General features: G+C 38.2%; 1 protein-coding gene across 1 annotated transcript in view; it reads left to right on the top strand.

Moving 5' to 3' along the window:
- The first annotated feature begins 4,650 nt into the window (after window positions 1-4,650).
- Window positions 4,651-14,512, top strand: part of SLC30A9 (solute carrier family 30 member 9) — a 33,487-nt gene continuing 23,625 nt past the window's right edge. Inside the window, exons 1-7 of the mRNA XM_063157362.1 lie at window positions 4,651-4,762; window positions 6,515-6,691; window positions 9,056-9,118; window positions 11,889-11,988; window positions 12,777-12,869; window positions 13,089-13,171; window positions 14,190-14,248. Of these exons, the coding sequence (XP_063013432.1) occupies window positions 4,666-4,762; window positions 6,515-6,691; window positions 9,056-9,118; window positions 11,889-11,988; window positions 12,777-12,869; window positions 13,089-13,171; window positions 14,190-14,248 (672 nt within the window). The 5' untranslated portion in view covers window positions 4,651-4,665. The remainder of the gene's footprint in view (window positions 4,763-6,514; window positions 6,692-9,055; window positions 9,119-11,888; window positions 11,989-12,776; window positions 12,870-13,088; window positions 13,172-14,189; window positions 14,249-14,512) is intronic.

Raw genomic sequence — 14,512 nt, 5'->3', positions numbered from 1 at the left:
TCGGACTAAAGCACAACAAAAATAATTGTGAGAATCCTTTCAGTGATAAAGTTTAAATCAAATCCATGGATGAAAAGTTTTTTGTAATGGTGGATGGAAATCTGAGGTTGACTTTCTGAATTTTCATGTCTAGTGGCATTTTCAGCTGTGTAACTGTATAATACAGAGAAAGATTGAAGCCTTAGAAAACTACAGGTACAGCAACAAGCATCAAGTTCAGCATGTGTTTGAGCATCCAATGGCTCTATTCACATTTCTAATTATCTCACATTTTTTAACATCACTCTGGGGCAGAGGTAAGATGTTCAGTTGCATAATATGTATGTACTGTGAATGGATGATGTGTATATATACTTACAGCAGTAGATAAATGACTAAATAAAATGTAGTACTTCGGGGTTTTTTCCCACTTTTTGGAAATGGTAATACACTTCACACTTCATGATGAAACAGCCTCATCCCGTCTTCTGGCATCCTTCTCTCTTTCCCTTACATTTGTAAGGGAAATAGTTGTTAAAGAAGATTGTTGCACTACACAGGTGTTTCTAATATACTGCCTTTATGCACTTGGAAACTACTAATTGAGGTTATTTCACATTCTTGTAATTCTTTTTTTTGTTCCTTACAAGCAAAAGAATCAAGCTGCTTTTAAGCTGGTCCTTGCTTGATTCATGCTAGAAATTATAGGACAAGGAGCAAGAGACTGGAACTGATTAAAGAAGCTTCCTCCAGTCCTGTGTTCTTATGCATGTCTGTATATTACTGTAGAGAATGAGTAGTTGTTTCAGTATTTTATGTATTATGTACCTAGTATTGTTTTTAAGAATTTTTAGCTAGCTTTCTTGCTTTTGGATGAAGGTAAGTGCTGCTAACCTTAAGAGTTCTTTGTCCTTACTCAGAGGCTGGAAATTTTATTTGATTGTATGATTTGTCTATTTGAAATGAAATTGAATTCTTCCTCCATGTGCTAATTTTATTCCAAACCACTGACCTCTAGTGGCTGGTTTGCAACTATGAAGCTAAACATTTTAGTAATGTAATGTGCTCCTCCTGAGTCTATTGGCTACAGGAAAGTAATTTCCAGTTTAAATTTCTCAGGAGAATAAGCCTCTTCAGGACTTACTGTCCTTTGGCAGTTACTAGCTGCTGCTGGGGTTGAACTGTCTTGTTGAGGACTGCTGCCCCCACTTTAAGAAACTGCAGACTGCTGATGTTAAGGTGAATGAACTGCATGTGAATAACTGGAAACACTTATCCATGTGCTGGAAATGAAAATATTTACTTTTGTTTTATGTAGATCTTTGACCTAATGACCATGAAATGGCTTTACAGAGCTGCATGACTCAGAGTGGTGTTATGCAAGCTTCTGAAGATGCACCATTCCCTGCTTCAGAAGAGTGATTCCCCTCGTGCACCTGCCTGTCACAAAATATTGTCTCATTTTCTGTGAATTTAAATGGTTTCCCTGAAAAACTTAAAGGCTGTTTGGGATCACTGGACATTATATATTCACACTTTTTTTCTACTATTGGTATGTCGCTGCTTTGTGTTAACTGTATATGTGTAGGATCATAAAAGGTACAAAAATCAAAAGTCTCTCCCTTTTCCTTTTTTCCCCTTGCTATGCTATATAAGAGACCCACAAGGCAGGATATGATGGAAGTCCTGAAGAGTAATTTAAACTATATTAAGTCAATATCATCAGCTCTTCCAGTGGATCTGGGAACATTGCAAGTCTCTCTCCACTGTATGAACTTGAAATTGTTAATGAATTTCAGATTAAAAAATATTCAAAATTGCTTTATATTACTTCATTTTTCATACAAGGAACACTAAAAATACTTCATTTCTTATTAGGCTTTACATATCACATATTTCTTGCTAGATAGTAGTACTGGAGAACCATGATGGACTGTTGTAGCTAAAGTAGTACAGTCAGTTACTGAGTTATTTTAAATAAACAGGGATGAGGAAAAAAGTTTTCAAAGACCTATATTTCAATCCAGTCACCTGTATTTCCTGGTCTGCAACCAGTTCTATGTAAACTTTTCAAGTGTCTCCATAAAACAGGATCTAAATCTTAAAAGGTTGTAACCATAGTCCCTGTTCTTCCTGAAGACCTGGTAAGGCAACTTAACCCTATAATTTTTTGTAGGCAGGGTAATATGCTGTATAAAAAAGGGTTCTAGAGTTTTTGCAAAAGCAGGCCTGAGGAAATGACTGATATGGTAGCAAGTCTTCCCCCTCTTATGAGCAACATACCAAGATCTTCACACAACTGTCCCCTAGACAGAGGTTCAGGTGGCACAAAAGACATGTACAAGCATGGTATATAGAAATAATATTTTTATCAGTTTAGCATTTAGCAACTTGAATGTAAATGAGACTTTTTTTTTTTACTAACTTGATTTTATGAAATACAGGCTTAAAGTAGCCAGTTTGGATGTCCTAAAATACCATGTAATTTAGGATGTTTCTCTGTTCATTGCTAGTGATTGATAACTAGTGGTTGAGATGCTCATAAATAAGGTTGATATTTTTTTCTTAGGATGCTGCAGCTGCATGCCAGGAGTTTTGGTACTTCATTAGCAATTGCAATTGTCCCATGCAGAGTAGGCTGTTATTGATGCTCTTTTATTTGCTGTTTGTCTCTATTAGTTTTCAGTGTTTGCCAATATAAAGGGTCATGCACAGCAGCTGATTGTGTAAATCCTGGTTGATCACCACACTTAGTATCTATTAATCTGTCTATGATATTCCAGTTTTATTCTTTTCCTTCCTGTTTCATACTTACAGTGCCAAAACCTGACACAAATTCAGTTATTCAGATGGTTAAAAGAATATGAAATAGTTAGTGGTTCTCTTTGGTTTTAGAGAAGAAACAATAAACCTAAACTTAGCATCTCTTCTGGAGTATAGCTATAGCAGTGACTCTTCAGGTACAAATGTTTCAAGAATTTCTATATGCTTTCAAACATCTTTATGTAGGGGAAAAAACTAGGGACTCTTAACCTTCTTTTTCTTTTTTTACTGTTAGGCTCTTGCTAAAATAACAAGCAGCCAGCAAATATATCAGCTTCATGTTATACTCCAACTTTGACCTCACCTGTGCTACTTTACAACTTGCAGTCAATTTAGTATTTAACTCCAGCGCTGTACATCTGGTATTTAATGACACAGCATCTGTTGCAATGCTTCTGATTCATTTGGTATGGCTGCAATTGTACTTCTGGGACGATGAGTGTTAATTATTCTGTGGAAGTATATTCTACCTCAATCTGCCTCCCCTGGGCTTCTAGGAAAACTTGTTTTGGCAATGCTGCTCACTAGGCAGCCGGTAAAGATGTGCCAACAAACTTTGTTTTAAAATCTAATTGTGTATGTTAAAGACAGGCACCGTAATAGCCCCTCCTCAGTGATCAAATGCTTTGTGGATTATCAGGTACATTCATTATCCAAATTCCCTGTCAACCTAACTTCTGGTGAGCTCCCATGTTCCTCCCAGTGTGCAAATGAAGACAAGGAAGCCTGAGACATTTTCTCAGTCATGTAAACCAGTATCAAAGCTATACTGGAAAAAAACCTTTTTACAAAAAAGACTGTAATACAGTGCCAGTGGGGCTGATTACAGGCATGGTCCTGAGCCAGGCTGTAGGTCAGCAGGGCAGGAGGTGTCACAGCTGGGCACAGCAGCCCTTACAACCCTGGAGTACAGGATCAGCCACATGACACTCTCCCTGGAGGAAGATATCATTTGAAATCTCATTTTATCAGCACTAATCTGGGAAGTGCATTTTAGGGGATGTCTTAGGCTAGGGGACCACATTTTCATCTAGAAATCATGCAAACAGATTTAGTGTACATACTTTAATGTTGTCTATGTCCAGGGAAAGGCAAGGTGAAGGATTTGGACCACAAGTCTTGTGGGGAATTTTTGAGGGGGCTGGGGGTATTTATCCTGGAGGAAAGGAGGCTCAGGGGACACCTTACCGTTCTCTAAAAATGTCTGAAAGGAGGTGTAGCCAGGTAGGAGTCTTTCAGGTAGCAAGTGACAGGAGGAGGAGACAGTCTGAAGCTGGGCCAGGGAAAACTTAGATTGGACATCAGGAAGAATTTCTTCATAGGAAGGGTCACCAGACATTGGAATGGGCTGTCCAGGGGGGTGGTGCAGCCACCATCACTGGAGGTGTTCGAGAAAACACTGGCTGTGACATGGTCTAGTCGACAAGGCGTTCGGTCATAGACCGAACTCGATGACCTCGGAGGTCCTTTCAACCTAATTATTTCTGTGACCCTGTTAAAACATTCTCTAATGTATGTTTCACCTTTGCTAAGCAATTCAACGCGCGTACGTCTGTTACTCGTAGCCGTATGCATTACCCTCCACCAGGCACGGTAACAGAGCAGGGGCTGCCCCCGAGCTGCTGCAGCCGGGGCCCAGCCGCTCCCCGGGCCAGGCGCAGGCGCAGGCGCGGCGGGCGGGGCGGGTGAGTCAGCGCGGCCCCGCGGTGCCCCCGCACATCCGGGTGCCGCGGCGCCGCCCACCGCCGGCCTCCGGCCACCACCGCCGCCGCCCGGGGCCAGCGGGGCTCCGCCGCAGCCGCGCCGGCCTCCGCCGATGCGAATCGCCGCCCGCCTGCCGGCCGCTGCCCAGCGGCCGCCGCCATGATGCCGGCCCTGGCCGCCCAGCGGCGCGGCTGCCGCGGCCTCTACCGCCTGTACCTGCGGTGCCAGGCGGCGCCGCGGCCCCGCGCCTGCCACGGTGAGTCCTGCGGGGCCCGGGCCGCTGCGCCGCGCCGCGCCGGCCGGGGCTCGTCGGGAGCTGGGACGGAGCTCCGCCTGCGCCTGGGGCGCAGCGAGTGCCGGCGCTCGCAGGCGGCGGTGGCAGCCCGGGTCCCTCCCGAGGCGGTGGCACCGCTCCCGGCTGCGGGCACCCGCCATCCGGGGAGCGCCGGCTGCTTCCCGAGGGTCGGCGGTAAAAAGGAGAACGTGCAGGCGATTTGTGAGCGCGGTGCGGGGCCGGGCTTTCGTCGGCCGGGCTCTGCCAGCCCCGTCTGACGCACGGCGGGCGCGTCATGCCTGTGCCGGGCCCAAGTTTGCAGGAATTACATAAAATACAGGGCTGGTGTTGGTCCGAGGAGGCCACACATCCCATGGAATTTGAATTCCCAGCAGTTTTCCCCCTTTTTGCGTAGTCACGGTTAAATTGCAGCAAAAGCTCTTTTTCTTTAGCTGTTTCTTGTATGTGCATGAATTAGTAGGAAAATGCCCTCTAAATGTGCTGATTAAGTTTCCGCTTTTTAACTGCTCCAGTATTACCAAAGCATAGGAAACAACACTGCTCATCTTGTACCACGTGTTTATTGTAGGGTTTTATAAATTCGTAATCAGTGAGTTCAGTGAACTGTGTTGAGTTCAGTATTGAGGGCTTTTGTCACATTGTGACAGCTGCCAGTAAGCGCTGCCCTTTTTTAGGGAAATTTTTCCTTCAGTAAGGTTCAGGTCATTGCATGTAGACGTGCAGGTGTGCAGAATAAAAAAAAAAAAAGCAAAGCTGTTGAGACTTTTACAGAATGGACAGTTTTGTAAAATACTATCTTTTTTTTTTTTTTGTGAGAGCTGTGTTGTTCATGGTTAAGTGGTCATGCTTTGTATGACTTTATTTACTGACACCTCTTAATTAATTTAAAAATGTATTTATTTCTTAGTGAGTGCTTTCCAAAGCAGACAGTTTCCCTGCTGCATTTCTGGTCGGAGGTGTTATTTACCCTCTCTACAGAAGTATTGTGCTCCCTAAAAGAAACTGATTGCAGTACAGACCAACCTGAACTAGCAACTCTGCTTTTGGCTAATCTTTTGAGATGGAAGATTGCCTACCCAGAGTGGTTTCTCAATGGACTTTTTACATATTTATATTGTCATTTGTCTCTTGTGAATGCTGCAAAATCTAAGACACTTCCCTGTAAAATGTTTTGTACAATGTTTGCTTTTCTATGTGATTTCTGTAGCAACTGTATAATTTGCACACAGTTCAGTTTCTCTTCATTGGTAAGCCATGATTTGTACAGAGTGAAATGAAATGGCAACCCTGGCTAATGATTTTGTAGTGATCTGTGTTTGTTCTTTTATCAATATATGGTTTTTAAAGACTTTGAGGCAGTGTGACTAGAATGAGACAATGTGTCACAAAGCTGATCTTGTCAAATAGCTTTGGTTTTGGTGTTTTTTTAACCCTTAAGATCATCAGAGGTCTCTGGGAAAAATGCATACTGGAGTGTGGGAAAAACTTTCTGGTTTTAGAATGAAATTTAAAAGTGGATGTTGAAGGGAGGTAGTGAAAGCATGCTATGTATTCTCATTTTGTAATTTTACCCATAAACATGGGTAAGATGAGCACATGTCAGTACTTAAAAGCTCACTTTCCGTAACTTTTGCTGCCAGAGCAGGACTGCTTTTCCTTCTTTTTCCTTCCAAAATGGCTGCCTGAAACAGCTTTTTTTCTTCCCCTTGATAGGATGGAAAGTTTCAATGAAAAGTGGGAGCCTGTCTTATATTCTGCCATGTAATCGCCTGCCTGTGCAGCTGATGAGTCAAGTGAGAGTTTATACCTCCAATGGTCAGAAGAAAGATCTTGGATCACAAGATACAAATGGATCAGCCCCTGGAGAAACCCTGCATAAAGTTGAAACAGGTAATACTAAGCTACAATAAAGAGTATTTATAAATGTGTAAAAGCTGAACATATTTACTGATAACAGGGTTTTTTTAATTGTATGATATTACGATTGCAGAATTCTTAGTATTTTGGGTTGTAGGCTTCTCTATATAAAATTCAAGTGCATAAGCAGGGAGGAATGCTGAAATTTATTTCTTTCTCATTCTGATATTTTAAGGGTTTAAGTTTAGAGTAATCAAATTTAAAGTGATGGTGGAAAAAATGTGGAGGTTGAAAGGGCTTAAGTAATTTAAGGGATATGAAATGGGATGTATTACTCATCTTTCACAACTTTGCTTGTTTATTTGATTTATTTTGGTAGTATTTCTGGTGTGTTGTGTCAAAGGAATTAATGATAAAAGTTGAATGAGTGCCCCTGTTGAGCATTGTGGCATCTCAAGGCCAGGCTATAAATGACTGGTAAAGAAGGTTGAGCTGTTTCATGTGCTGTAGCTTTCTAATCTGACAGTTGTTAGAACTGCAGCATTCACGTTAAACATTTGATACGCTGTGCATAACCTGACCCTCCCTGCTGTTTGATTGTTGATCTGGTGCTTGTTAGGTGCTTGTGAAATTCAGAACTGTCTTGTCCTTGCTTCATTGTAACATCTATTTTTGGTGCTTGTTAACTGTGGGACTGCACAGATACATGCTCGGAAGACTGTGCTTAGGAGATAACAGATGCTTTTCAAAATGAAAGCTCTCTTTCTTTGTGCTTTTGTCTACAATGGAGTGGTCTTCTAAGGAAAATTTCCTTTTCCTTGTCAGGATAGCAGTTATTTGTTCCTTCTTTAGTAACTTGTAAATTCCTGGGGTTTGCAACAGTCTTTAAAAGCTAGTTACTGTAGCCAGCTAAGGGGATTACATTCTGATGTTTGGAAGTACAAAAGTGATTCTTAAACATTGTTCAGTCTTGAAAGTTCTATTATATCAACTTCTACTCGTCTGAAAAACTGATTGTGAATGGAAGTATTCTGTATCCTTTTCCTCAGTGATGCACTGTGGTTTTGTTCTGGCTCTAAGCTGAGGTAGAAAACTTTGAAAGGGTACTTGATGTACATAGATCTCTGTGCATGGATATAAGCTTAGTATTTTTGTGCTTTCCCAGGTAAGAAAATAAAGGAAAGGAAAAACAAAGGGATTTTGTTTCTTTTGTTTTCAAGTGAAGGGGATGACTGTTTAAGGAATGCTAGTTAGTTATAGTGCAGCCTTATTTGCTGTGTAGTAAGATCAACTTCATAAATTTATAAGTGTTATTTTTCAAAAAAAGCATCCTTGAATTGTTATTAGCTGTAGTTCTCAGTTGCTTTTAGGGCATTAACTAATTGCCTTATTGAAACATAGTAATGTAGTACAGGCTTTGAGAGAATCTGATCTTGAAATAATTTAAGTACCATGTTAAGCTAGGAGTACCTCAACACTAACCTGCCAAAAAAAAATCTTCATTTTAAAAACATTTCTCACTTTTATTAACGTAATTTTTAATTTTTTGAATGATTATGAATGTCTGGTAAACCTCCAGTGTTCTAGAGTGGTAGGGCACAAAAGAGTGGGTATATTGGTTTGACACCATAAGGTTTTTGTTCTGAAAGCTATGTTGAGATGTGTGAGACAGGGATGCAATATTTGCTTGAGTTTCCAAGTAGTACTTCTGATTTCTAACTAGAAATCTCACTAAAATTACTGGAATTTGTAGTTTTCCAAATATTAAGATTCATTTCACTATTGTAAGTTATATTTTGTTGGGTTTTTTAATAGAATCATATCCTCAGGTTTCAAAACCAGCTAAAAGACTTTGTTTTTGTTCTAGCTCCAGCTTGTTACCTATGAGTTGTGGATTTTACTTTAAATATTCTGTGTTTTAAGGAGCTAATTTTTTGTAAATGAAGAACCTTCCTTCACTTAAAATTGAATCCCAGCTTGGAAGCTCTGAAACTCTCTGATACATAGCAGCCATAAGCCATATAGAATTAATTATATGGCTTTATTATATTTTACTAACCTAAAGTTTTGCATAAAACTTGTCCCGAATCAGAAGTGCACTGTTAAAATATTAAAATATTTTTTTTTTTAAATTTGGGTGAAGTATGTTACAAATTGGTGTTCTTCTGCAAGCTGCTAGAAGTTTATTGATCAATACTATATTAAATATATTTGCTTTTGTTATTTTTTTATTTCTGTCTTTTGAGAGTTTCAAGTGTTGGAAATCTGGCAAATACATTTTCTAATTGTCAGGGTGCAGTGCAATATTGAGATATATTCTAATGTTAGTCAAACTCTTAACTAAAAAGAAAAGTAGGTACTTCTATATTTACAGTGAACTTTAATTTTATTTTATAGGACAAGATACAACCAATGCAGGACAAAAGCAGTCTTCACCTAAACAGCCAATCCAAGTAAAAGGTAAAGAAATACTTAGTGTATTGGAATTTTTGTGCTGTTTGCTAGTAGTCAAAAAAAAAAACCAGGAAACTGTGTCTCCTCTTCCAGACATAAAAATTGTGTAAGCAAGTTATGTGAATAGCGTTTTAATACACACTTGTGTGCCAGCTTTGTTTGGTACAGTTTGTTTCAAAATGACTCATAAAAACCAAGCATAGCACTATTCCTTCTAATTACTCACTCTTCTGTGTTTGTTTGTAATTTTCATTTAAGCTGCAGAGTTCATCAGAAGACTGATTTATTTTTTCATGTGCTGTTGCAGTCTGTCCTCCTTGTGTGTTTTTAGTTGTGTCCATTCTCCCTCTCAGACTTAATGTGGCTAAGCTGAATACTTGATCTTCCCTGTTCCTTGTTCTAAGTCTTCCTCTGTTCTTTCTTATTACTGAGTTAATCTAATCAGTGTTGCTTCTAAATATATTTTGACCACATGAACTGCCTAATCTGAGTTCCGTACAATTCCCAGTTGTGTGCAGTAATGTGGTGGGCTTGGCACTGGCTGGACACGAGGTGCCCACCCACACTGGTCTGTCACTCCCCTCCTTAGCTGGATAGGGTAGAGGAAATGTACTGAAAGGCTTATGAGTTGAGATAAGGACAGGGAGAGATCACTCATCAATTACTATCATGAGCAAAACAGATTGGACTTGGGGAAAGTCAGTTATTTTATCGGGCTACAGTACTGAGAAATAAAAACTAAATCTTTAAATACCTTCCTCTAACCCTTCACTTCTTCCCAGGCTTAATCTTTTCCTTCTTTCTCTACCTTCTCAGTCCCAGTGGTGCAGGAAGATGTCAGTTTCTTTAGATTTATTATCTCTTAGTGTATGCATGCAGGGAAAAAATGCAAGGTAGATAGGAGAAATTTCTGTGAAATAATTGTGAAAATAGATATATGTTCCAGTAGAGAGTTTCCTCTCTCTTAATTAAAGATGTGCAAGGAGAAATGTTTATGTCAAGGATTTTGCTAGTGTCTAGAAAGTGGAATTCTAATCTTAAAATGCTGCTCTGTCTGGCTTAGAAACTTACCGCTCCAAGTATTGCTAAGTATTAGAAAGACCGTAACATTTTTAAATGCTCACTAATCTTAAATGTGCTTTTTAAAGGGTTTTATTTACATCATCTTTTGTTGAGCTTGTCTTTCTTTTGGGAACACCAAATAGAGTTTTTCGCCCTCCACATTTACTACAGTTTTATACAGTTATTTGATCTAGGAGTAGGATTGTTGGTATGCTGTGCAATATACAATTACAGTACAATATATACAATGTACAATATGTGATTTATTTTAGTGAAATTTACCTGTATTTCTGAAAGGTGAGTTAGTAAGTTTTTGATAAATCCATGTGTTGTTTTTTTAGTGAGGTTAGTATGATTGGGGCATATATTTGTTTTAAATAAAAGATGGGAAGTGTTTTTTATTAAAAATGATCAGCCTGTTCTAACCTTAGTAAATTGTGTACTGTTTTTAGGAAATATCTAAAGTTTTTTTCATCATCTTCACTCAGGAGCTTTGTGGCATGAATGTGATTATTCAGGGACTTAAAAAAATTCTTCAAGTTCAAATTGGGTGAGAGAAATCAGATTATTATGATAAATATTAATACCTGTGCTGTTAGTGTGTCATGAAGAGTCAAGCAATATATTTTGCCGTTAAGCATCAAAACACAGAAATAAGGCAATGTAGAATTCTGGGAAAAATTTTCTCAAAGTCTTTAAAAGCATTATCTTTCTGTAAGTATCCTGTGACTTAAGGAGTAGTTCTGGACCAGCTATAGAAATCATATCAATCCTGTCATTTGCAAGAAGTTCATGTGTTCTCTAAAGTCTTCTCTCCAGTAGAATCTGAGCTTTTTTTTTTTAAATTGTATTCTGTAGTGTTTGTTCCATTACAGTGTCAGTTAGTTGTTTTATGTTCTTCTGAATGTAACTTGTCTTCTAATAAACATGTTTTTAATGCATGTTAGTGTACAGTGACTTACATTTGAGAGTAAGATGAAATTATGTACATACGACCAGTAGAAAATAATAGCATAAATTTAAAATTCCATTTATAATTTTTCTGAACATGTGTGTTATTCTTTTCCTTGTGCATGAAAAATCTGATGTGATAAGAGCATATCTTCCAGACATAAAAAGCATTATAAATAAATCATGTATGTTTTTAATTGGTGTAAATGCCCAATTTTAAGAGTACTAAATTTGGACATAATAGTTGAGAAAAATAACGTATACAGTCTGTCTCATTTCTCTGTATGCTGTGCAAAGTTCAAAAGTCTTAACAGCAGAAAGTGGACTTGATTATTGGAAAAAATAGAAATGGAGCAGTCTGTTGGCTATTTCAGTTTTTAGACCAAGGGTTTCCAAATGGCAATATTTGAATGAAACAGCTTTTTTCAAGGGGCTTCCAAATGGCCATATTTGAATGCTATTTATGTAGCCACGCACCATGTCTGACATCAAAGTTGGAGAAGTAGCTGACTGTGGCAGTTAGGTTTGAGAACCCTGAACTGCAGCTTAGAAAGTAGCAGTTTTGGAGGTAAATCATTCTACCTTACTCATTTCCACAATGGGGAAAATACCTTTCTCTTCACTGGCAATTTTCTGTATCACTGACACTGATTTTCAGATTTCCACAAAGAGATATCACAGTATGACACTAGATTGAATTAATTTTTGTAGTACCTGCTGTGGTTTCTATGAGTGACTTGTGTATCTATTTTCTTTTTTAAAGTGAAACCAGTCCTTAAAAAAAGAGAGTATGGACCAAAATACACACAGAATAACTTCATCACTGGAGTCAGAGCAATAAATGAGTTTTGTCTTAAATCCAGGTATGATGGATTTGAGTTGAGATTTAAATTCTGAATATTTGTTCATATGTGCATGAGAAGTAATTGTGTTTGTAGAGTGATTTTGCACAAATTTTTCTAAATGTTTTTGTGGTGTACATAATTGTAAGTGGCTGAAGCTAGTTCTTGCTTAGTTTTACACTTGACTAGGAGCTTGCACTTAATATTCATGTTTCAGTACTTGCTTCCTAAAGTAGATGATTTGTACTTATGAGACCATAAATCTGTTTGGGGGGAGGCACCTCTGTTCCTCATAGTTTTACATAATGGTGTAGATGCCCTAATGTGTAGCTCAGCACAGGAAATTTTTTCTGTTTCCCCAAGTAGCTTTGTTATCTTCAACCTTTTGCAGCTTGTGCTGGGAGTGTAAATTTTGGGATTAAATTTTCTTGTCACATGACTGCTGATTTCCATTTAGGGAGGCTAATTCATAGAGCCTCTTGTTTATCATATGTGTGCATTATCAGTTACATACAGGTCATTCACTGAATGTTTTATTATTTAGTGTTTTAATTCTTTGTCTTCAGTGGGTAATATTTCATAGTATGAAGACATGATTTGGACTTCTGGATGTGAAAAACTGTAGTTTTCAATGGAGGAGATCACTTGCTTCATGTTGTCTGTCTGTTCTGTTTGAATTAGACAACTTCACTTTTTTTTGTACAACAAATTAGTAAAATCAAAATGGTGGATCATCACCCAGACATAAAAGTCAAATTAGAACAATATGTTCCTTTTCTTACACTAAACTTTTTGTCCACTTTCCTTAGTGATTTAGACCAGCTGAGAAAAATTAAACGACGAAGTCCCCATGATGACACTGAGACTTTCACGGTGTACTTGAGATCGGACGTAGAGGCAAAGTAAGAACATTTGAAAAGGATGCTGTGAGAGAGAGAAGAGTTTTAAAAGTCAGGTTTGCAATGTGAAAGGGCAGTAAGGTTTTCCATTTTCTATCTGAACATATGTTATGTCATGATTATATAATTACATTGTGTATAAAAAACTCAACAGTATGGTTTTATGCTTGAAAAAAAGTTGCATGAATAGAAACATTTTTAAGATACTTTTACTTCATGCAGGTCTCTTGAAGTTTGGGGTAGTCCAGAGGCTCTTGCCAGAGAAAGAAAGCGACGTAAAGAGGCAGAGATCAAGTACAGAGAAAGTGAGTATGTAGTGTTCAAATACCTCCAAATGTCACAAGAAGTGTGATTGTTAGGAATCTACAAGATAGCATTACTTTATTGAAAGCATGTAAATTTGTAACTAGCAATTGCTGACTAGGTTTTGTGGCATAATCTTAGAGTAACATGTTACTATCTATGCAGATACAGTCTGTTACTATCTTGCAATTTATCACCTTTGTGATACAGGAAGATTATGCATTTGGTGTTCTGTAGACATACTCTTGGGGGGGTGGGGCTTTCAGTTTTTAGATGATAATTTACATTTTCAATGCTTTTGCATTTTATCTAATTGAGAATTTTGAAAAGAGTTAAAACTGATCCAAATCTTTACACCATGCCACTATTCATTAATTTTTTTCCTCTGAGAAGAATTCAGCTTGCCTTCGTGTTTCAGAAGGGGAGAAGTACCCCCAAATCATATTTTTTTCTTTGTGTAATATTATTTTTGTAATCCTTGCTGGCATTATCAATACCATGTACAGCCAAATCAGTAGTTCATGACGTATTTAGATCTGTCTAGTCAGTAAAAATCACACAAGAGGCAATACTGCTTCAAGATACTTAGTCTGGTTGTGTACCTTAAAATGAGAGGTCAATTTTTTTTGGAACATTGTGCCACAAGAACACCCTTCTGTCAGAAAAGGCTAGAACTGCAGACACTCGTTGAGGTATCTATAAGTGTACCGAAAGTGTAGTGAATACAATGAAGTGTATAAATAAAATGAATTTGCAGAAGTATATTTTGAGTTTTTTCCCTGTGCATTATCATTTGTTGGTTGAAATGGTAACAATGTATAGGATCATTACAGGTTGTATTTGGCATTTTGCAGGAGTGTATAACAACATGTGTTTCTGATTAACAACATCAAGGGAGGAATTCTTTCATAGATCATCTAGCTCTTATTAGAAGTTGTCTGCTGCATAAAAAAAGTAGACTTCAATTCCTGAAGCTACTGGTTGCTAATACATATTCACAATGCAAATTTTGTACTGCAGATCTGTTTAGAAACCAAAGGCTGTTGTGGGAATACAAGGAGTTCTTTGGAAATACTAAGGTAAGGTCATTTTCAAGTGTTTGGCTAGAAAAGTAGTGAAATGTGTTATGACACTCTTTGAAGGTAAACTTGTGTAACTGAATATTACTGGAAGATTTTTTCGCACTGTAATATACCAGATCTATATGTGACTGTTATGCAGTAGTAAATGCTGTGATGACAGCTTGATTGGGTTCCTACTGTGACAATGTAATCCACCAGAAAGAGAGTTTTCTTTCAGTTGCCTTCTTGTCAAAATTGCAGCTGTCAAAAATCTTGTCAAAA

The sequence above is a fragment of the Melospiza melodia genome, chromosome 5 (assembly GCF_035770615.1).
Source record: "Melospiza melodia melodia isolate bMelMel2 chromosome 5, bMelMel2.pri, whole genome shotgun sequence".
Classification (NCBI taxonomy): domain Eukaryota; kingdom Metazoa; phylum Chordata; class Aves; order Passeriformes; family Passerellidae; genus Melospiza; species Melospiza melodia.
Note: the sequence above shows the minus strand (reverse complement) of the source record. Positions and strands in the feature narration are given on the sequence as shown.